Source organism: Notechis scutatus, chromosome 2, assembly GCF_049901735.1.
Source record: "Notechis scutatus isolate UNSWTSFEM ecotype Mainland chromosome 2, rNotScu1.2, whole genome shotgun sequence".
NCBI classification, from domain to species: Eukaryota; Metazoa; Chordata; class Lepidosauria; order Squamata; family Elapidae; genus Notechis; species Notechis scutatus.
The window spans coordinates 115377035-115399546 of NC_142010.1; the positions used below are offsets into that span (position 1 = coordinate 115377035).

The 22512-nt window shown below is 40.3% G+C and overlaps 1 protein-coding gene and 1 long non-coding RNA gene across 2 annotated transcripts; one reads left to right on the plus strand and one right to left on the minus strand.

The window, feature by feature from the left end:
• The first annotated feature begins 5111 nt into the window (after positions 1 to 5111).
• PPP1R27 (protein phosphatase 1 regulatory subunit 27) lies at positions 5112 to 8310 on the plus strand. Its single transcript, XM_026667315.2, has 3 exons — positions 5112 to 5651; positions 6668 to 6818; positions 7574 to 8310. Exons 1-3 carry the CDS (start codon positions 5480 to 5482, stop codon positions 7695 to 7697), a joined length of 447 nt encoding a protein of 148 aa, XP_026523100.1. The 5' UTR covers positions 5112 to 5479; the 3' UTR covers positions 7698 to 8310.
• On the minus strand, positions 7572 to 22427 carry LOC113411993 (uncharacterized). The gene is made up of 2 exons (XR_015747244.1): positions 22277 to 22427; positions 7572 to 8486 (listed from the first exon to the last, which is right to left on the minus strand). It is a non-coding gene; the product is annotated as an uncharacterized LOC113411993 (long non-coding RNA).
• Between the last annotated feature and the right edge of the window lie 85 nt (positions 22428 to 22512).

Sequence of the window (22512 nt, forward strand, 5' to 3'; positions counted from 1 at the left end):
AATTCTGTTTTGTGATAGCGTCTTAGAACTGTAATTGCCCAGGTTAAAATTAAGCTAGATGCAGCGTTTCAACTAATACATAAAAATATAGAATCAAAGAGAACAATTCTGACTTTCCATCCAATTTACTGTATATACTATAATTCTGTAATTATGCTTAGTCTATCATATTAATGAAAGTAGTATGCTGGCCTTTACTATGCTATTCTTGCTGCTGCATTGTTGCATCAGTGCCCCCAGTCTTTTTAAGGTGAAAGAAAGGATAATTGGGCTGAATCAAACAATCTTATTTTAACTATATCACATCTTAGGACACTCAAGTAAAAAAAAAGCACTAAAAATACCAACAGACAAATGAGAGTATGGTTTTTATGGAAGATTGATTAGTAGTATAGGGTCTGAGGAATGAACCTAGTATATGGTATGTACTACAAATTCTCGTCATGACCAGTATTTTGAATTGCATACAGGACAGGAATGTTCTGGTGTATTAGCACTCTTGAGAGTTGAACATTTCTGTTTTAATGCTTTGGGAAGGAGTATAAATATCTTCAGCTGCGGGAAATATTCTCACTTCTGATATTACATCAGATATTGCACTTCAGTTATTTTGCTTGTTGCATGCAGCATTGAGAATCGGGAAATTTAATTGCATTGGTGGATTATTTCATATAGCTTACCTGTTGGTGTAATGATTATGATAAACCAGGACTAGCAAGACCTGAGTTCCTATTTTTCTTTTCTTTAGGTCATTGTAATTGTAGATAACTCACACTACTTCAAAAGCTGAAAGGAAAGGAAATTGCTGTGTGGGAGGGATTTATCATCTTCACACTTAGAAGCTACTGGGGGAAAAGTATAAGGAAGACATGCATTTACTCCACCCCTGTTGCATGTGCCAATTCCTAGGTCTAAAAGGGACAATAAAGTCAACCAGTGAGAAGGCTGGTTGACTTCATTGTTGAGAAAATGTTTTTTTCCCTTTAAATCAGTGCCTCTGAATGTGATGGCTGGATTAAAAAAAAACAGCAATAGAACAGCTTTTTATTTAGTAAAGCTGGGAATTTATTTTTTAGTGAAGTACTTGGAAGTCAATACAAGCCGAACTGAGCAACTGCAAAATTATGAGCTGGAAGAAAATGTATCCATTATTAGATTTTAGATTTATAAAAGCATGCAATATCTTTTAAAATATGTAGATCTACTCAGTTGGTATTCCTCAGCTGCAGGACTTTGCTGTATTTAGTGGCATGTACCGGTAGTGGTTTGAAGGAGTCCATCAAATTACACCAAGAGCATATAGCCTTAAGGATCATTCTGTATCCTCTGACTTTCATGTATTCATAGTATTCACTTGAAAAGATACTTCTAAAATGATTTGCTTTTATTCCTTATATTTGAAATTGATTGTTCTTAATGGTAGGGAAAAAAATAATCCCCTCTGTTCATATTTGAAATAGGAGCTTCTAGAATGCTTGGCTTGAATCTAGCATATATAGATTTTTCTTGAATAGAATTTTGAACTTCAGTGTATTTGGTAACTTTTTCAGTTGGCTGCTACCTGTATTTTTGTCTGTGTTTTCTGAATCAAGAGTAGATTGTTTAGTCCTGTACATTATCTCAGTATATTTATTTCAAAATTTAGACACAATTTTAGCTTTATTCTAAGTATCACTCAAAGGACAACTCTGTGTATGTCAGAGAGATAAATCCTTGCCATCCCAAAGTGCAGAGCTATTACGTTCAGGATCATCAAAGTACAAATTGTTTCTAAAGGTCATCAAGCTTTGAATTCCTTCTAATTCAAAGAAACGTCCAGAGAAGTATGCAATGTGCAATTATTACCTGCTTTATGGATGAGGTCCTGGACTGTTGGCCACCTCAATTGAACAATATTTTTGTAAGCAACTATGTCATTCTATCATATGATGAGAGTGAACATGCCTCATTACTTGTAGCCAAGGAAAACAAGCTGCTGCTTGTTTTTGAAGAGTAGGAGAGCTTGCTGACAATTTTTTTTCCAGTTGTGGCAGACAAAGAGGATGTCAGGCAATTTCTGAAGCAGTTTTTGTTGCTTAGCTTATTTTAAGTAGCATTTTACCATCAAAACTATTCTATGCTGTTTTGGTGTTTACATGCCAAGTCACGTAATCTGGAATCATGGAATTCCCTGCAATCATGGAACCTTTGTAACTTTTTATGTGGATCTACACCAGGGGACCCCAAACTTGGCAACTTTAAGACTTGTGGATTTCAACTCCCAGAATTCTCCAGCCAGCTATGCTATGCTGGCTGGAGAATTTAAAGTTGCGAAGTTTGGAGACCTCTGATCTACACTGTGACTTTCTTGCTTATATAAATATGTAAGGTGGAAAGATTCCTGGTGGTTGCATAGCTGTTTAAGTTCATTTTCCTTCTACTAAGATTTACAAGAGTAATTTTTCCTGGTGTTTGGATGTAAGGGCCAGACCCAGATAATACTTAATGTTCAGGGTTATCTTTTCATACCAACAGCTGGACAATCTGTGACTCTTGGTTTTTTGGTAGTGTGGTGGGCCCTGAGAGGAAGTCTTTGAGAAAGAACTTAAGAGTAGGGTGGGGAACATAGGGCCATCCTTATATTGGTGAACTGTAACTAAGCAACTTGTTTAATTGGATGTGATGGTTGGGGCTGAGGAGAGCTATGCTTCAGTAGTAATTGCAGCAGGAGTAAGTTTTGGTCTTCCTTTCCATTGCTTGATTCACCCACAGGTGAGGGTTGATTCACCCACAGGTGAGGTTTACCTTTTGCTAAAAACCCACTCCACTTCCTGCCTTGCATATTGTTGGTTCCCAGATTTTTACGTGTAATGTCCCTAGCCTCCAGATGTTTGAGAACTCGTTTGAATAGTCAATATCAGTGCAAGCATCTTTCTGGTGTCAGGATGGGAAGGCAATAGTCTGCGGCCCAGCAACACTTTCTAATTTTAACGGTCTAATTTTAGTGGTAGTGCTATCAAAACTTAGAACAGATGCCATATTTCTTGTTTCAAACAGGGAATGCCTTCATCCTGCACAACTCCGATTAATTCACAGCTGAAAGCATCAGAACCTCTTGTTGCTCCACTTGCTGTACTACACTATGGGGCCTGCTGAGAAACCCCCATGAAAAGCTGATGACAAGTTTTCCTTTTACAAAGGTAGCTTGGCTTCCTGTTTTTTTCAAGAGAAGAATGAGAGCTAATGTGCATCTCATCAAGTATCTCTGCTGGAGGTGGTAGAGTTCATTTTTTTTACTACCAGTTCTGTGGGCGTGGCTTGGTGGGCGTGGCAGGCGAAGGATACTGTAAAATCTCCATTCAGAGGTGGTATTTGCCGGTTCTCTGAACTACTCAAAATTTCCACTACTGGTTCTCCAGAACTGGTCAGAACCTGCTGAATACCACCTAAGGGATGATGAGTTGTGGGTGGTATTCAACAGTTAAAAGTAAGGAGGTCGTAGGAATTGTAAAATTATTCCACATTGGTTATTTCTAGATTTAACAGTCTGCTATGAAAACGTTAACAAAGACTCCAGGAGTTAAATATGATTTGATGTCTACAGAGGTTCAGTTGTGTTCTGTAAAAAGAAGTTAAATGAATAGCACTGTTATTCAATTTTAAAATTAGATAGGCAGATTGGAACTTTCAGTGGAAAATATAACTAAAAATAGTCTGTTTTAAAATCTAATAAAGTCAAGAAATTGTAGTATTATTTCAGTGATCTGAAAACCTCTGTTGCTTTGGCTAGCTAAATTTGATCTTGACCCATTCTGAATTTCTTTTTAAAAATAGTTTTCTTCTGAAAGTAGTAAAATTAATAATTCAAAATTATTAGAAAATCCTTAGATGTACTAAAAATAATGCAAAAAACAAATGTACTGCATTCTTGATGGCTGTTAATGTCTGAAATATCTCCAGAGCTACAAATACAAGGCCTTTGCTTAGAACTCCTGGATGTGTACCAAGATCAACAGAGTCTTTGGTGCGGATTGTAACATAAAATGTACGTTATAGTTGAGGCAATCCATGAGATTTTAGATATAACTGTAGACTAGAAGAATTCATCACTAGAGAGGAAGCAACTACTATTAGAATTTCTCTTCACATTTTTTTGGTAACTGGTCAACCTACAACCTACTTAGTGGAGTCTTCCCTGAATTCACATGGATTCTCCTATTGTTCACCAAAACTGGAGGGCTTTCCTTTTCTTTTATTCCTGATGCTCTGTTTTGGCAACACAACTTCCCCAAGTCAGATGTATGTACACAGGCACCCTTTGGATATGTGGAACAGGCAGAAAAGCTCCAGCTGACCATTTTTTCCAGTTTCAATTCTTCCTCAAAATGAATACCTTGCAACTCTCAAAAGTCGCATTCATATAGTGCAACTTAGATTCAGTTACTCTTCCAGTTCTAGTGCATTTAAGTGGCAAAGCAGATGAATGGAATAAAAAAATCACAAAATCTTTTATACTCTCAGTTCCTATTGCAGACCTCAAATTCCTAAAAATTGGTGTCATTTTCCTTCCTGTTTCATATAAGAAGTGTATAAATGCTTAAATCAGATAAAATTCATTTACATATACAGATATGAGTTCTGAATTCACACAGCTGTACAGAATATATATGTTGTTGCAGCATTTAACAATGAAAGAACTGATAACTGACATGAGCAAGCATGATTCCTTGGGTTGTTCTCCTTGGCCACTTTCTACCTGTATCTTTTGCAAATATTATTGGATTTCCAAGTTACAAGCAGCAAATTAAAAGCATGCCTAGCTGCCTTAAAGATTGCAAAATATTGATTGTTATTCATGTAATAAAATTCTTCACTGTAGAAGCTTTTCACTTCTATAATTGTTGTTCTTAAATTTTTCCAAATAGCCGTGAACTAGTTTTGGGAAAAGTACAAATGGCTGCCAACACATTCCAGAAAGTAATGTAGAGTATTGCAAACGGTGGCTTGCAAAATCTGAGGCTGTTGGTTGTAGATTGCAGTCCAAACTGGACCTGCTGACTACCACTCATCAACAGGTGTGCTGTAAGCTGAGATTCTAATTTATGTTCAAAAGGGGGAAGCTGCAGGCAAGGCATCTCAATTACAAGATCTCATGGCAACAAGTATGAGCTGAGTGTCCTCAAAATAGCTACAGGGAGGCTATATAACAAGAAACTCTGCGGGGAAACCATCAGTCCTCCACAGATCTTCACCACGTGTTGTGCGGTCTCACACACACAACACACACACACACACACGCAAACTCTGAAAGGAACAGAAAATCATCTCTGGGTTCCTCTTCACCTTTTCTTTGCAAGATTTTGGGAGGAAATACTCCTTTGGATCTCACGACATTATTGTAGTTTTGCACCTCACCTTTGTGAGGTAGCTCTTCTACTTTCTAAGTCTGTTCATTTTCCTCACCTTGCCTGTCTGTTGGGTTTTTTTGCCCGCTGTGACCATGAAATACCTAGGTTCACTTCCTAGGTACAGGCGATATGCAAGGCACCTCAAGACTGTGCGTTTCCCCAATGATGTTCTCTTTCAGGACCATATTCGACAGGGTGACTTGGAGCAAGTAGGACGTTTCATTCGGGCCAGGAAAGTCTCCTTGGATACCATCTATCCCTCTGGTATGTGGAAGTCCGATTGGAGGGTGGCTGAGTAGGAAGTTGTTTGATCCCACATTATGGGTTGAATGTTAGGCTGTATTTTCAGTGTGTGATTTAAGGAAACAATGGGGAGCTTTCTTCCTGTCTCTCAGTTACCATATAGCCCACATTATTTTAATAGAATCATTCAAGAGGGTTATAAGCCTAAAATGCTATTACTTCTTATAGTACCCTCACCAACCTATTTCCTTTATTTAGTAATTTCCTTTATTTAGTAATTTGCTTCAGTATAGCAAAGAAACAAATGAACAAACCAGGATGAGCAATAAAATAGAGTACATTTTCTCATAAATACTTCGAAGGCTTAAGCGAAACTCTAAGTTTGAAATAGTTTGATGTCTTTGAGGCATTAACTCTGGTTATTATCTCAGTGCATGGAAACCTTTGCAAGAAAAAATTGCAAGAGGAAAGGTATAGAAATGATGACAATTACAGGTTGCAAAATCCCAACTAAAATGATGGCAGGATGAGCTTAATCTTAGTCTTATCTTCCTGGTTTGATGCATTTCAGATTTTGTTGGGACTGTAACTCCCAGAATTTCCCAATAGGTTTTGGCCATGCTAGGAATGCCATGGGCTACAGCCCTAATTCATGTGGAAAGTGCCAAGTTGGAGAAAACTGGTTTAGGTTATTTTAGCTCAACATTGTAAGACTATAGGAGGCTCTTTGTGGATCATTTTGCTGTTAGGGAGACTGGCCTTTATTAATTCCCTTTGTTAATCAAATAGTTCTCAAAAAAACTTAGAAAACATACTCAAGAATCTTGATTGAACTTCTACTTCTTTTTTGCCTCAAGTGAACAATCTTAAGAACATCAACAGATCTATGTGGATGCATGTTAACTGAACAGTTTTAATTCTCTTTGTTTACTTGAAAGATTTTTCTTGTGCTAAGATGAAAAATGTGCTAGTATCTCCTCAGTTTATAGTGCCCTTGTCTGTCACAGACCAGAGTTTGATATATCTTTTCCAATTAGGAATGGCTGCCATCCATGAAGCTGTGCTTGCTGGGAACCTCGACTGCGTCAAGCTCTTGATAAAATATGGTGCTGACATAAATCAGAAAGATGATGAGGGCTGGACACCTCTGCATGTGGCCTGTAGTGATGGCTATGCTGACATTGCAAGGTCAGAGACTGTTTACCTCATTCCCCCTTAGCCAGCTGTGCCACTCTCCCAGTAAACAGGAATTATATGGCCAAGGTAAAACAAGAAGAGGAAAGTGATCGCACTACTGAATTTCTGGGTAGTGAACTTTGAAATGACAAGAAATAGTGCCTGCTGGCTCATTTCAAGACATGGATGAATCCTCTCTTATCTCACAGCGCTCTCATCCTGACACCAGCAGTGCTGATAATATTTGTTGGCAGATTAACTAACTGTGGAATTGCCAAAATGCCAAGCAATTTTTTACTGGAACTCTTATATTTTATTTATAAGGTTGTTATTTTTATGGAAACCAAAAACCTCCTTTGAGTCACATCAGAACATTATAAAGTCCTCTATATTGCTTTAAATATAATGTATAAGAGAAGTTGGTACATGTCAGTAGGACTATGCACGTGAGGAAACCAATTTATTTGATTCCGACTGCAACTCTTGGTTCTCCTTCCAAAGCAGAAATAGCTCTAGGCTTTTGTGTGCCACTGTATTCTCCAGGTGTGAATAGTATAAAGGGGTGAACCTGCCTTAAGGGAATTTGAGAATAGAGATGATTGAAATTGCAAATTCTTATTGCAATTATTAAAAGGGAGTAAATGATATCTAAACCATATTATACAGTGAACTACTTAAATGGACTGAATATTTTTACACAGAGGTAGGTTAATCCAGACCCTTTCAACCTCTGCTGCATTTCATGACTTTCTTTTCTGATCTTCCAGGTACCTCATCTCTCTTGGGGCCCAGAGTGATGCCACCAACAATGAGGGAGATAAACCATCTGACCTTATTGACCCAGAATACAAGGATCTTGTGGAGCTTTTCCAAGCAGCCCATGTAAACTAAGACTGTTATCTCTTTAACTTTTTTCCATGTGAAATCCAGTTTCCATGGCAGACAACATAATTTGTTGTAGGAAGGGGGAAACTAGCAAAGTTGCTCCTATTAAGTTGGTAAGGGAGTGTAAAATCTCCTAAAGGAGGCCATACTGTAACTGCAATAGGTATAAATGAGACTGACTACTTGGGGATTTCTGAGAGACATGCTTGGGATAGTCCATCCAAAAAGAAATGAAACATTCTTAATTGTGGTTCATTGTCCAATTCAATAGATGACATATACTGGTTCTGGTGGTGTGACTGTGTGGGCAGTTTACATATATGTTTGGGATTGGACCGGACGCTAAATTTTGTAAGCATGTATCTTCCAGTTCTCATTTTGCTATTACTAATTTTGAACTATGACCTCATTTTTCTGAAGAATCCTCACAAAATAACCATGAAAATATCTACCTTCAAAATGACATATGTATGTACATATGGATTATTCTAATCTAAAACATAGTGTATAATGTCCTATTTTTAATGTGTTGCAGATTCTAGATTTGCTTTTATACTGTATTTTTTATTTAAGTGATTCCAAAACAGCTTTTTATTTTTTCAATAAAGGAATTCCCAAATCTTGGGGTATTTTTCTTCATTCTCTTCTCAATAATGGTAGCCAAGCTTTTGTTGAATCATTTGGTTTTGGTTATGATGCAATAAAACTCTTCTCATGGAATCAAAATCCATATGGGGAAAAGAGCATTTGGTTTTGGAATAAGCAAATTCCAGTGTCCAAAGCAACATGTATTGTCTAAAAAGCAAAACAAAAAATGAAAATGAAACTTTATCCAAGCTTGAATTGTATGCATTCTATTATAGTTAAACCTCTGGAGCTGGCTATAATATCTGAAAAAAGCATTTTTATATTGCATCCAGTTTACTAAAATTCATTAAAATTATTAACTATTTGGATATTTTTATAGCATCAACAATATGAAAGCCTGTAAGAGGCTGCCTTTTCAATGGGAGGAGGGTAAATAATGCAATAAGTCAAGTAAAACCCTGTATGCAGAGTCATGATGTAATGTAGCAGCTTAAGAGAAGGTGGATGGTTTATAGTACCATTCTAATAGATTTTATATATTTGTTCATGCAACTACTGAGCACCAGGACTTGGATAACTCTTAAAGCTAATGCATTGTACATGCAATATCATGTAGTGTAAAGGTCTGTGAGTTCAATTCTCAATAGAGGGATTGAAGCCCATAGAAATATATATAGCTGCCCACCTCTGAAGAGTCCCAAATAGGATAAAACTGGTCATACAGTGCCTGCATACTGATGATCAATGTAACTGAGAATGCCACACTATGTCAAATAGAGAAATTCTTATGAACCTCCTCTGTGTGTGTGTGTGTGTGTGTGTGTGAGAGAGAGAGAGAGAAAGAGAGAGGTAAAATCCCATACATAGATGCATAACATAAAACTATATTTGTCTGCTCTGAAAGTGTAAGGAACGTAGAGTATATATACCATTCTAATATAAAAATTAGTGATGAAAGAAAAATATAGGGCTCTGGTGTGGTTATTCAAATTATTCCTATGTTTTTCCTATGATACACAGTGCCCAAAAATATGCTATTGGGCTTCTTAGTTGTGAAAGATTTCGGATGCTAAAATGTTGGTTCTGCAAATAGTCTTAGGACATATTATATATTATTTTTTTTTCCAAATAACTTGTTTTAGCTTGGTAATGACTCAGTCCAGAATTAGGCCCAGAACAAATTAGATAAAGAGATGAAATTAGACATGACCTATCTTTGAAAATGATGTTTTGTGGCTGGGCCTCCCTCAAAACGCACAAATTGGGTGATAAAAGTTACTAGCTTATAATTGGGCAGTTTTTCTCATTGTGAAAATCATTTGTGCCACATAAGTTAGCATGTTTTGACAAAACTTAGAGCAGTTAGGCTAAGTACAGTCTCATCACACTATCTAAAAATAAAGAGTGCAGTTTTTCTATCTTCAGAATGTTTGTTTATTTAGAAGCAATTTTAATAATGATATTGATAAATGAAAATGCTTAGTAAGCTTCTGAAAGTCCTGAGTAGAATTCTCCAAAGTGAAACTTGTATGACCTATACAGGTAATCCTCAATTTACAACAGTTCATATACTGACTATTCAAAGTTACTACGGCACTGAAAACAGTGACTTACGACCGTTTTGCAGTTACAAACTTTTGCAGCATCCCCATGGTCATGTGATCAAAATTCAAATACTGAGCAACTGGTTCATATTTATGAGCGTTGCTGTGTCCCAAGCAGTGGTGGGATTCAAATATTTTTGCCACCGGTTCAGTGGGCGTGGGTTGGTGGGCGCGTTTTGCATGCACGCACACACTTTGCATGCACGCGCATGCGAAACGCACACTTTGCCCAGGCGCAGAGGCGTTCTAACTCGCCTCCTGCAAGCCTGCACAATCCTGGTTGCTTTAGCAGCTGCCACGCGGCACTATTCTGTGCCGCACAAAGCAGCTGCACTTCAAATTCAGCAGATAAAAGTGAGTATGGGAGACCGGGCAGGCGGGGGGGGGGGAACAACAGAGCGGTGGAGAAAACTGGTTCAGTCTCCAGTGCTCATCGCTCCTACCAGCTCATAAGAACCGGCCCGAACTGGTTGAATACCACCACTGGTCCCAAGGTCATGTGATCACCTTTTGCAACTTTTGACAATCAAAGTCAATGGGGAAGCCAGATTCAATTAACCGGGTTACTAACTTATCAACTACAGTGATTTACTTAACAACTGAGGCAAGAAAGATCATAAAATGGAGCAAAACTCATTTAACAACAAAAATTTTGAGCTCAGTTGTGGTTGTAAATCAAGGACTACCTGTGCTTTTATTTGCTGTTCCTAAAAAAAATAAAAAATTAAGCAAAAACAAGCACCCACCTACCCTCACCTTAGGTAAGTTTTAATTGATATAAATATTGAACATTATCACAAGTACTTCATAGCCTTACTTATGAATATAAGCATTAGGTTATAGTGTGGCATGTTGCTTGAAGTGATCACAACTTTTTTGTGATGAAGACTGAAGAGCTTCAAAATAATTAACTGAATCCTCAATTACAAGTTTTTCATTTTTTTTCTGTGAATCCCTTCTAGTCAGTCCCAAAATACTATGCAGAATCATGAGTGGGAATTAAACTTATGCACGGCATTCAGTGGGACATATAACCTAAATTCCTGAAAGATGTTCCTTCCTATTATATTATGATTGATCCCAGTCAGCCAAGTATTCAGACTGGATTTGGCAGTTTACCTACCTAGCAAATCCTTGCCAAGGTTCTGGGATATGTAGCCAGTGTTGTTGATGGTGTTAAAAGTATTGTTGCAGGATGCAAATTGTTCAAGTAAAGCTGCCTTTTGTAGATGATTGATAATGATTTTGTTAATGCCAATGGTATTCAAGTATTATAATTACAATCAATTCACAAAATGAAGTCACAGCTGGCAGTTTTTTAGTTGATACTGGTCTTCATGCACATCAAGTCTTCCCCATAGAACGGTGTAATGTATTGATTAGTATATGTGAGGATCCAAACAGCGTGGCCTTCTGCAATTGACAGATGGAATTTTTGTGAATGTGCAGTGCTCATCCAATTTTTTTTGTTATGGTACCCCATGTGCCGATATCCACTGAGATCACTACATTTATGCCATAATCCTTCAATTTTGATTTTCAGATCTTGATACTTTGCGATCTTCAATTTGTGAAACCACCACTGGTTCTTTAGCTGATGTTCTTTAGCTGGTGTTAACTTTCATTCACACTGAGTTATTTCCAAGAATCTAGGACGTTGTAACAAATTGGCACATTATATGAGCAGATCCAAGCAATATGGCCTTTTGTAATCGATAGATGGAAATTCTGTCAACATGCAGATTTTCTAAGTGTTGTCCAAGCCTTTTTGGCATGGCAGTGACTAGGATCACCATGGCTAGTTTATGTCATAATTTTTCAACTTTAATTTTCAGATCTTGATACTTTGTGATCTCCAATTTGTGAAATCACAACTGCCAAGTCTTAAATTGGTATTGACCTTCATTTTCATTGAGTTCTTCCCAAGAACCTAGGACAGGGGTGGGCAAACTTTTTGGCTCGGGGGCCGCATTGACTTTTAAAATTTGACAGGCGGGCCGGGTCAGCACAAGATTTTTGGGAATCGCCCCCTTCCCCCCTCTTCTCCTCCTTCCCCCCCTCGGAGGCCCCCTGAGTCAGGAGTTGCTACCTCCAGTGCGGCTCGCGCGGCTCCAGTCCCGCGTTGCCTCAGGAAGGGAAAGGCAAAAAGGAAGAGCGCGGCGGTGCTTTGCAACGGGAGCAGCGGCACCGGAGGCTCAAGCTTAGCGGCTCCTGGTTTTGCCTTTTCCTTCCCAAGGAAGGAGCCACACGGAGCTGTGCCAGCGGTAGCAACTCCTGACAGCCCCAGCCGGACACCTGAGCGGAGCCCGGGCGAAACTGCCTCTTGCTGCTGCCGGAGCACCGCGGGTCGCCTCCTCAAGCAGCCTGCCCTCCCACCGGGCTTCCCCTCTGCCACGCGGCTTGGGGCCAGGCGCAAGCGTGGCGGAAGGAAGCCCGGCGGGCGGGCAGGCTGCTTGAGGAGGCTCCGGACTTCCTCCGCCAGGCGCGAGCGCCCGCGATTAAAACGAAGGTCGAAAGTTGCTGGGAAGTTGCTCGGTTTTCCAGGGCTTTGCAAAGGCAAAGTTTGCAGGCTGGAGCGTCTTCCGGCCGAGGAGCGGAAGGTTCCGCCCGGCGGCGGGGCGGGCTGCTTGGAGCGGGCTACCGTGCGGCTCGGGCGGCGGCGCGCGCCAGCGAAGTTAAAACGGCCGAAAGTTGCTGGGAAGTTGCTCTGGTGCTGGGAGCAGGCTTTTAAAGTGCCGCCCGAGCAAAGTTTAAGCAGCCCGCCCGCCTGCCGGGCGTAACCCTTCCCGCCTTGGCGGGAAGACGCTCCAGCCTGCAAACTTTGCCTTTGCAAAGCCCTGGAAAACCGAGCAACTTCCCAGCAACTTTCGGCTTCTTAATGGTCGTGGCGCTCGCGCCTGGCGGAGGGGAAGCCCGGAGCCTCCTCCAAGCAGCCTGCCCGCCCGCCCGCCGGGCTTCCCTTCCGCCGCGTGGCTCGGGCCAGGCGCGGCGCACGCGAGTTAAAACTAAGCCGAAAGTTGCTGGGAAGTTGCTCGGGTGCTGGGAGCAGGCTTTTAAAGTGCCGCCCGAGCAGGACCGCCGAGCCGGGAAACGGGGCACCAAGGCAGGGCAAGCTCCACCAGCAGCGGCCTAGCTTTAGGTGGCTCCAAGCAGCCCGCCCCGCCCGCCGGGTGGAACCCTTCCCGCTCCTCGGCGGGAAGACGCTCCAGCCTGCAAGCTTGGCCTGCAAAGTTTAAGCCTGGAAGCTCCGGAAAAAAAAAGGGGATCGGCAGGGACTCACCTTCGGAGAGGTCGCACTCAAGGTGATTTTGAACTCCCAGCTGAGGCCTTTGCAAATTTCTTTTCTTTCCTACCCCTAGATCGCTCCGCACTGTTTTGCAGCTTTGGGGGCCACGCGGCACAGGGCAATTACGCCACGCCCAGCGATTTTTTTCAGGGGCGGGCCGGATTGGACAGACCAACGGGCCGGATGTGGCCCACGGGCCGTAGTTTGCCCACCCCTGACCTAGGATGTCATAATTATATGTGCAGATCCAAGCAGTGTGGCTTTTTATAACTGACAGATGGAAACTTTTTGTCAATGTGCCTTTTTGCTATGGGCACCAACCAATAATCAATGGGACTACCATGGCTGGTTTATGCCATAATCTTTCAATTTTGATTTTCAGATTTTGACATTTTGTGACTTTCTCCAATTCTTTTGTCTTCTATTTCAGTATCTCCTGGTAATGTCACATCAATTATCAACAATTTCTTTTCAATCAGTTAAATCTGATATGTCAAGATTTTATTAGTTTGTTATTTCCAAAGCTTCGGCTAGAATTTCTATCGTTATCTCAGCTAGATTTTGTCCTGTTTCTTCCTCTATGTTTTGAAATCTGAGATAAAATTCTGATCTCTCCATCTCCCATTTCAGCATCCCACTTTTATCTTGTTCAACCACTGTTAATCTATTATCAATATCTCCAATCTTCTTGTCTCTTTGTTTATCTTCTTCAATTTTTTGGAATCTCTCATCATACTTCAACATCATTTGTTGGATGTTCTCCACTTTTTCATCAGTTTTCCCTGTTCTTTGTTCAATGTTCTCTGTTCTTTGTTCAATGTTCTCTATTCTCTTTTCAACATTCTCTGATCTTACTTGAATATTTTGAATTCCTTGTATAATCATCTGTAAGGTCACTTTTTCTTGTTCTTTGTCTTGCTTTAACATTGTCTGGATTGAACGTTGTCCTCCAGATGGTGGGGAGGCGGAAATAGAAGTTGAAGGGCCAGAAGCTATCAATTTCCTGCTCATTTTAAATAATTCCAAATCTTCAGGTTCTTCTGAACCTTAATCCAATTATGGAGTGGCCAATTATAATCCAAAATGGAAAGTAAAAATGGTAGAGAGAAAAAATCCCAATAATAATAAATAGAAAAGGAGGAAAAGTTTCTTCAGGTTCTTCTGAACCTTAATCCAATTATGAAGTAGTCAATTGTAATCCAAGATAAAAGATAAAAATAGTAAAAAGAAAAAAGTGCAATAATAATAAAAAGAAAATGAGAGAAAAATTTCTTCAGGTTCTTCACACCTTAATCCAATTAAGAGGTCTCAAAAATAAAAATAAAAAAAAAACATAAAAATGAACCAAAAGTATGGATGGAAAAAGCAAAAATCCCAACAAAGAAAGAAAAAGGAAAGGAAAAATTTTGAGGCTTTCCCTTTAAAATAAAAAACAAAAGTGGAAATATTACAAAAATAAAAGTTTTTTTTTTAGAGAAAAGAGTATAGTAGAGCTGGTGAGGAGGGATAGCACAACTTAAAAAATAAATAAAAAGAACACACTGCACTTTATTTAATTATCCAAGGCTCTTATTATAACTCTCTTCTCCACAAACTTCAAAACCAAGCTTCAATTGTTGCAGGCATGATATTCCCCTCTGAAAAAAAAATCTGAAAAGTAGCCAGGGATGCAGGGGTTACCTAAGCACCCGCGCAGCCCCCCGGTGGGAATTAAATTGCCAACGCCCCCTTTAAGCTTTAGCAGAGTAAAGTAATCAAAAGTGATTTTTCAAGGTGAGTCTGCATGATAGTTTTATTATTTGACAAAAAATAATAATAAAAAGCACCATGAGAATGCTCTCGGGCAAAGGATTTCACATTTAAAAAATAAAACAAACGAACAAAAACAACAAACAAACCCTGCTTAACAGACAGAAAAACAGCCACAATGCTTCATCTCTAATTGGACTTTTTCTTTGTTCCCTTTCCTTTGATCAGCATTGCTTCTCTATGCTTCTTTCTAGCTAGTTGAGCTGATACCATAACTTTGAGTCTGGCCTGTCTTTTGGCTTCAGTTGTCTTCCTCTTCAGTTCCAGATTGGCCCTCTTTGTTGCAAGCTTCTGTTTTATTGTCTTCAGTTCTTCCATGTACAATTTATGTGCCCTTCTCATATTTCTTACAAGACTTGGATTCACTGGGTCATGTTCAAGGTCCTTCCTTTGATACTGCTGTACAGCCAGACTTCCCTGAAAGCCTTCAATGAGTATTTAACACTTTGAAGAGCATCAAATGTCCTTATGCCAAGGCGAGATGTCTTAGAAGTTATAATGTTACCCATTAGGCTGAAAGAACTCTCAACTTGGGGTCCATGGAAGCAGCTCATGATTGCTTTCATCATCTTGAAGAGGCAAGGATACTTTCCTGCTGAAGCAATCCCAGTCCACCAGTTGTCTATTATTGCTTGGTCTGCTGCACTAGGTATCCTGGCATCACTGTGATACTGGTGAACCTCTAGTATGTAGGGCTCTACCTCTGAAGCTTCCAAGACATTTGGTAGAAGCTGTGGAAGTGCCTTCATGCACTTCAGTGCTTGGGAGTGTCCTCTCACAATGGGGTCTGTTGCTGAGAAATGAGCAAGTAATTTGTTCTTGATAGGCAGTTTTTCCTGCAAGCATTTTCCAGCTGAAACATAGGCAGACCTTGCCCTAGTAAGGAATCTGTTCTTCACCTCCTTCTTCTCTTTCTTGAGAATCTCTTTCGCTTCAGGCCCAACAAACATGTCTATACATGGTAACAAAGAAGTCTCAGCTTGGACATCTACTGCACACACTTTACAGTCACGAAGTACTTCTGGCTTCACAAAGCATGCAAAGAAGTTCTTTGTCAAGTCTACAACTTCATCATGCAATTTGTGGATTTTTGTTTCCTTCTTCTGAAACACCAGAACAAACTTCTTCAATAGAGGCAAGGAAGCACAGTAGAAATGAAGGAGCAATCTTGTGTAGCTGCGATTCACAAACAGCTTCTGTGTGATTCTTTCTTTTCATTCTTTCCCCTCTCCTGTCATCTTCTTCTCTCTGAGCTTGACTTGAATTGCTCTGATAGCCCCGACAGCTTTGTCTCCAATATCCTTTGTGTTGAAGATATCCTTGCACAAGAAGAAAAAATGCTGACGGTCGAATAAAGGTAGGAAGGAGAAGTAGAAGATAGTGTACACTTCAAACAACCTTAAAGTGTCAACTGCTACATCATACACACTAAGCCACCTGGTTGGAACGTATCTCTCTGGCATGGTGAACTTTACTCCAAGAATGATGCTCAGCTCCTCCAGGTACTAGCGAAGATCCGTAGACCATTTGAAATCATTGTAGATGGAGGTGAATAGCTCTTCTAAATAATGTTCAAAAGCACTTGAGAACTTCTTGCAAGAATTCTGTATATGATGACACACATCTCCATCAATGTCCAGGAGATGAGGAGCATGCTTTGTCCTTATCCGTGTCTCCAATCCAGCCTTTGAGCCCCTCACAACATTGCAGGAATCCATGAGAATAGACATGACATTTTCCCATGGTATGTTGTGTTGTTTTAGCAATGCATCGATTTCTTTTTCAAGATTCTCACTGTTCACCACTATCAAACTAAGTGAGGCAAAGTGCTGAATTATAACCTTCTTCAGAGAATCAGAGTAGTAGCTCACCAGGAGAGTCAAAATTTTCTTGTTGCTGTCAGAGGTTGCCTCATCAATGTTCATTGAGAACTTGCTGCTTTGCAGGTCCTTCACTAAGTCATCTTTGACAGTCTTCGCAATGCCATATTGCATTTTATATGATGCAGTGTTTCTGTCCATGGAGAGTTGACTTAGGACCTTGGGATCTCCAGCAAGAGTCTGTGACAAGCTGATCAAATCTGGTGCCAAGCTGAATGGAAGCGACTTCTCTGCAAGAAACGCCAACAGCATGGCCTCGTGGTTAGTAACTCTGTCCACGAGAGGAACCGAGGCTTGAAGAGGTGGACAAGATGGTGCTACGTTTGACTTAAGGGAAGGGTGCAAGCCATACATTGAGCTGGAGGTTGATGTAGTTGAGGGAGCAAATGCAGCTGTAAAAAGAGAGAGGGAGAGGTAAAACAAAGTAATATGACATCATAATAATGATGATGATGATGGTGATAATAATAACTACAATTATAATTATTATTATATTATTAGTAACAATGTACTACTATAAAATTTATGATACTATGTACTGACATTTCCTATATAATTAATATTACAGGAAAGAAATAATTTTTGAAGATATTGTGAGATTTGTCACGCTTTAAAACATTTTTAGAAGTACAATTTATGACGCATTTACTTCATGTTTCAATACCTTGAAATTATTTACAAATTTATCTTCCCTAAAGTCATAAATGTTCATAGATTTCCTCTGAGGCAGATATTGAATTGGAAGCATGATTTTTCTCCTGATCTAAACTTGCTGAGTTCACAATTGCTTATTTACATGTTGTTTATTCAAAATTGTTTGTGATCAAGTCTAATTATATGTTTATTCAATTTTTTTTTTTTGTGATGCTATATTAATTAATATGCAGGGCCATCACATACAGTAAACCAGTTTATAATAACCACTGATAAAGCTACCCTGGGCAAAAAAAAAAAAAAGACTAAATAAATAGAATAAATAAATAAATTGAAAAATAAGTTTGGATGCATTCACTAAACACTCCTTCAATCACTTACTCTCTAATTAAATTTCATCAAATAAATCAAACCAGCATAAAAACCCCATTCATAAAATATAAAATAAATGAAATCACAGATGAAACTTACCACTAAGGCTGTAATTTGTCTTCCTAAGTTTTTTCACATCCATGTGTTTCTTCTTGGTCATATGCCGCTTTATCACAACCAGGCCACCCTTTCCATAGGTGATAACACTTTCACACCAGACACAAAAAGCTTTCCCTGGTTCCGTGACTTTTCTGATGCATTCAGCTATCATGGTGCCATCAACAGTTCTCTGGGTCCATTCCCAATTCCACTTGTCACGGACAGTTCCATCAATTTTCCTGACAAGGGCTTCATCCTTTCTTTCCAAAATTTTCCACCGAGAAGCCATGCTGTTTTTGCTATCTTGTACAGGAGGTCAAATCCAGCAGTCTGGCACGAAATGCAAGAAAATTTCCACACCACGACTTTTGGGCATGCGTACAACATATGCACGCTGCCAGCACGCGCCTCAGCGCTCCTACACTAGCTCGCTCTGCTGGCTATTACGTCCTATGGGCTGGAAAGTCTTCCGTTTCAAATCAAGCCCAATCCTGGAGCCTTTTCCTTCCGATCTCACCCTCCTCCCCAAATCTAATCATCCCACCCCCACCGCCCTATCAACGGCGAGAAGGGAGTAAAAAAGAAAGGAAAAAAAATCAGAATTGTTAATCAAGGGAGCTCCGGTTCCAGTCGTGGCTCCAAGCTCTTTCCCCCCCCCCCCCTCTGCGTGACTTCCCGCAGGGGAATTTTTTATTAAATGAACATTGCTTTTGCTCTCCGGAGGGAGCTGCAGCCGTCTGGCTCTTTCCACACATCCGCATCCCCGGGAAACCTCTCCCCCTCCCCGCCTCTCAGGAAGTGAGGCTGCTCTACCTGGGCGATTGGACCTCCAGAGGTTTTTCTTTAAAGCCCCTTCTCGATTCATGGAGGACCGTGGGGTTGCTCCGATGCACGTCGGTTTTCCCTACCGGCGGGTCCTCCTTTCGTGCGGAGGGCTGCGGGGGAAGGCGCTCGCCTGAGAGGATCTCTCCCTCTCTCTCCCTGCAAGGTCAACATCTGCGCTGCAGAGGAGGGCAGGAGGTTCCTCCTGCTTGCTGAGAGGTGAGGAAGCTGCGGCTCGCCCGGCAAGAATTGGGAATGAGGGGCAGGAGGAGGCATGCACACACCCGCAGCTCACTTTCCCAGCTTTTCCCAGCCCTCGCGGCTCTGGCGCGGCCCTGGCAGGATGAGCGGAGGGTCCGGCGGGGAGGCGCTCGCTGCCCTCTCCTCCTCTCCTCCGCAGCGCAGACGTTGACCTTGCAGGGAGATAGAGGGAGAGATCCTCTCGGGCGAGCGCCTTCCCCCACAGCCCTCCACACGAAAGGAGGACCCGCCGGTAGGGAAAACCAAGCCGCGGAGGCGGGAAGGATGGGCTGGCGGGCGCTAACCTCGCTCGTTCTCCCCGCGTCGGGCTAAGGGTGGTTTCCACTGCGAGCGGCTCAGACCCCAGGGCACCTTCCACCTTCTCCTCCTGGAGCAGCCCAGCCCAGCTCCCGCATCTCCACCGCCCGCCCCGCGTGCGCTCTTTCGGGCCGGCCAAAAGAGACCCAGCGCCGCGCGCCAAGAAATCGCACACACACACACCAACACCCTTCCTTTCCAGCCAGTGGTGTGGATCAGCTCCGGAGCTGGGCAGCTGCTTCCCTGCTCCTGACTCAGGGGACCTCCGAGGGGAGAAGAAGGAGGAGAAGAAGGGGGGAGGGGGGGCGCGATGAAAAATCGGAATTCCGATTTTAATCGGAAGAATATCATGTATGATTGTTGATAGAAATCCAGAAGAACACCTGCAATAACACTCTCCCGTGCTCTTCCCTCTATCTTATCAGGTTGCAATGTCTTTGAAAGGGAGTCTTTCACAGCTTTCTCAGCTTCATCTAAGATATTTTCAAGCCTCTAGTTGGCAGTGTTACAAACTTTCTTTGGTCTCACTTTCCCCCTCCTTTCCTAGACAAAACGTAATAGAAGTTAAAAAAAAAAGAGAGAGAAAGTATATAAGAAAAAAGCCAGTCCAGTTAACAAATGCTAAATCGCGATAGAAGTCCAGTAATAAAAAAAAAAAGTAAAAAGCCAAGCCTCACTTTGACGTTTCCGTTTAAAAACCGCCGCTTATTCAGTTCTGTCAAAACTTTTACAGATTTTTTCTTTTCCTTAGGGTATCCTTTTAAGTCTTAGAATGATAAAAAAAGCTCTCACCAAACCGACAAACTTTCTCTTCCAGTCTCTTCCGTTCCGGAGCTGTCCCAACTTCAGCAGCTTTAATGGCTGCCTCTCTGCCGCTGGCAAGAAGGGCTTTTCCTGGATCCATCAGGGACTTTGTGATATCCCTGGGATCCACAGGATGCGCCCTTCACTATCACCGTCTCTATGGGACGGTTTAGGTCCGTTTGGACCGACCGGGGGCAAAGATATCGGCTGCAATCTCAGACCTCCGAGATTGCATGCCGTATCGTCGCGACGTCAGCTCCGCCATCAATATGTGGTGGACTTGTGAGGATGCTAGAAAATATTGGACTAAAATCCACATGTGGTTGGAAAAAATGATAAAGAAACATATAGACTTGAAACCAGAGATTTTTTTATTGGGAATTTTACCTGATACATACAGTAAAGATTTAAAATATTTGATTGTAAATGTATTAACAGAGGCTAGGATTGTATTTGCTAAAAATTGGAAAAATGAAAAAATACCATTACAGGAGGAAATTATTAAGAAAATATTGGAATGTGCTGAAATGAGTAGATTGACATTTGAAATTAGAGAACAAGAGGATAAACAATTTTATAAAATTTGGGACCTTTTCTATCAATGGTTAGATAATAAAATATAATAATAGAATATCTAGATTTTTAGAAAATAATGAATATATAAAGATGTATTTCTTTCTTTTTTGTTATATCCATAAAATGTTTTTAGGATAGATTTGGGAGGATTATATGAATTGTTATAAAATAAACTAAGTAAATTATAGTTATCTCGCAAAGTATGAATGAATAAAATTATAGTCAAATGATTGCTTAATAGTGACACTAGGGTATTCAATTTTTGATTGATAATATGAGTTATTATGCAATGTAACTGTAATTGAGACTATGAAATGGATGCACAAAAAATCTGTAAACCAACCGACACACTGCCTGTATATTTATGAAAGAAAGCTGGATGTTTTTATGTTTTGTTTGTTTTTGTTTGTCTTTAAAAACCAATAAAACTTGTGTTTGTTTTTTTTTAAAAAAGATTTTATTAGTTTGTATTTGAAAATCCAAAAATATTTTAATCTGCTCATGTTCAACTATATTTTCAATTATATGTTCCCACCAAGTTTTCATTATTGGCAGATAATTTTTACACATGTTCCAGTGAATCATTTCGGCAACTGTATTGTGCCACTGTTTTTAATCACTTGTGCAATCTTTTTGCATGAGTTGAGTATCTGATCTGTTTTTTCTGCTTCTTTGCATCATCTGCACTTTGAATCATTTGATTAATTTTTTTTAAATTCTGGCCTTGATTCCATTAGTTCAAATAGCTTGCTTTTGAGCAGTCAAAATCAATCATTCAGTCCCTTTTTGAATGTTCCAATTGTAAGCCATTGTCAGATTTGATTTTAATCCACTTTTCTTTTGATCTTTTGTAGAAATTGACTATGTAATGCTTTTCTTTGCCAGCATTCTATTTGGGTTTTTATTACATTTTTTTCAATATTCATGTTATGTTTCCTGTATATTTAACAAAATGTGATTTTTATCTTACATCTTTTTGGCTGCCTTTTACATAATCAGCCAATGCACACTATTTTTTCTTCAACCTTGACCTGAAGTAAATCTTTGCCTCCATTTCTGCAGGATAGGTATAATCTATTAATACCACTACAGGAATGTAAGGCATTGTGAATAGCCATAAGTTTTCTTGTTTTTTGGTCCAAATTGTTCAATTTGGCTTGTATTCAGTTAAATGATTCCTGCCGTGTATTGTATTGCAGGTATGGCCTGATGGCTTTGATGGTGTTTCCACTGTTCAGTTTGTTTTTAGCAATTTTTAACTCCTATTACTCTGGTACTTACACCCCCCATGTATATATATTATATATATAATATATATAAATAAATATATCATTCATTATTCAAGTTTTTGTAGCCATGTGATAGCTTTGTTCGGGTATTTTCCCACGTCATTATAGTTGTGCTTTTAAAGTTGTAGCAAAGTTTCGGCAGAATCTCATCTGCCATCATCATGGCTTCTGTATTGTGTTCATCTGTCACAGTCTGTCACATATATATATATATGCAGCGAACTATGTTTATATTGCACCTTACCTGAACCCACAAACTCCGCTTGGGACAAGCTGAAAAGATGAGACGCCTTGGGAGTTGAAGTCCACAAGTCTTCAAGTGGCCAAGGTTGGGGACCCCTGCCTTAGCACCTTCCATGTGACCAAATGGCCCCAAGGAATTGACCCGCCTATGTCTATGCAAATAAGAAACCAGGATGACCCAAAGAACCTCGTTTTGGTCTCCAAACCTACACGCAGTCGTCCCTCACACCCCCCAGC

What these genes read in the sequence shown, in the direction of transcription:
- PPP1R27 (XM_026667315.2), top strand. Translation starts at nt 5,480, where the DNA reads ATGAAATACCTAGGTTCACTTCCTAGGTACAGGCGATATGCAAGGCAC. An exon ending in GGATACCATCTATCCCTCTG is followed by an intron (nt 5,652 to 6,667) that starts GTATGTGGAAGT and finishes TTTTCCAATTAG; the next exon opens with GAATGGCTGCCATCCATGAA. An exon ending in GGCTATGCTGACATTGCAAG is followed by an intron (nt 6,819 to 7,573) that starts GTCAGAGACTGT and finishes CTGATCTTCCAG; the next exon opens with GTACCTCATCTCTCTTGGGG.